Source organism: Hipposideros armiger, unplaced genomic scaffold (genome assembly GCF_001890085.2).
Source record: "Hipposideros armiger isolate ML-2016 unplaced genomic scaffold, ASM189008v1 scaffold_572, whole genome shotgun sequence".
In the NCBI taxonomy this organism is placed as follows: Eukaryota; Metazoa; Chordata; class Mammalia; order Chiroptera; family Hipposideridae; genus Hipposideros; species Hipposideros armiger.
In genome coordinates, this window is record NW_017731922.1 from 905,672 (window position 1) to 906,801 (window position 1,130).

General features: G+C 56.5%; 1 protein-coding gene across 3 annotated transcripts in view; it reads right to left on the reverse strand.

The window, feature by feature from the left end:
- TTLL1 (TTL family tubulin polyglutamylase complex subunit L1) overlaps positions 1 to 878 on the reverse strand; it is a 30,812-nt gene extending 29,934 nt beyond the window's left edge. For all 3 annotated transcript variants that reach the window (XR_002121884.1, XM_019624024.1, XM_019624022.1), the window contains exon 1: positions 754 to 878. Coding sequence is in view for 2 of the 3 variants with exons in the window: in XM_019624024.1 (XP_019479569.1) it covers positions 754 to 866 (113 nt within the window). In the remaining variant the exon portion in view is untranslated. The remainder of the gene's footprint in view (positions 1 to 753) is intronic.
- Between the last annotated feature and the right edge of the window lie 252 nt (positions 879 to 1,130).

Consider the following 1,130-nt stretch of genomic DNA (forward strand, 5'->3'; position numbering starts at 1 on the left):
CTAACCTCAAAGACCACTGCAGTGCTCTGGGCCCAGGACTGCAGAGGGTCAGGATGGCAGAGGCCACCACCAACCAGATTTAAGTTTTGTCCTGTGAGCCTGCCAGAGGGTGGAGGCCGCCCTGAGGCATAAGCATGCCTCAGAGGCTCTGACTGCCACCTCTGAGGGCACAGGACCTCACTCCCAGGAGGGGGCAAGGTGGGGCGGGGGAGGAGTCCAGGACAACTCGCAGGTTCCTGGCTGGGTGGAGTGCCACCAGGAGGCAAGGCCAAATCACGCTTTGCTTTCCCTCGTCCACCTCACTTTCCAGTGGCTTTTAGTCCGCCCAAATAGGACCCTCTTGCCCTCCGAGGGGAAAGCTAAGGGAAGCACAGGATCCCCTCCACAGTCCTCTCCCCAGTCCTCCCTCAGGCAAGGAGGTGACTGGCTTCCGCAGGGCAGACCCTGGGCGCTGAGCAATAAGGCGCTGCGTGAGGAACGCTAACCAGAGGGAGGTGGGCTCTGGTTTCTCCCCCGAATTCCCACAGTATTGACCACACTCAGCTGTTTGATAAACATAAGTGTGGGCAACTCCATAACGCACACGAGCCAAGGGCTCCTGGTCCTGGGCTCCTGAAGTGCCATGGGATGAAAAACGCGTGACAGGAGGCATACGGTGGCATCGACCCCTGGCTCTGGGCGTGCATTCTGTGCTCACGGTACAGAGCTGGGAGGAAAGCAGGAAAACAATCAAATCCTGCTGTTCATACTCACCAGTAAAAATTCCAGTCCTCGTTTTCTGTCACTTGGACCCATCCTCTCTTTTCAAAGTTATTTATCAGCACTGATTTCTCGATATCAGTGACCCATTTCACTTTTCCTGCCATAGTCCTGGAACAGATCAAGTTCTTAGGGCTTTGAAGCTTCCACACTTCCCCCGACCCAAAGGAATCCTTCACATCCCCCAGCTTCCATCCCCCACCCCACGCTCAGTGCCCCCCAGGGGCATCTGACAATGTCCGGAGACATTTTGTTGGTCACAGCTGGGGCCGTGGGGAATGCTTCTAGTGAGTAGAGGCCAGGGATGCTGCCCAACATCCTACAGCGTACAGGACAGCAGGCCCCCAGCTGTACTCATTCTTGTCTGCTAG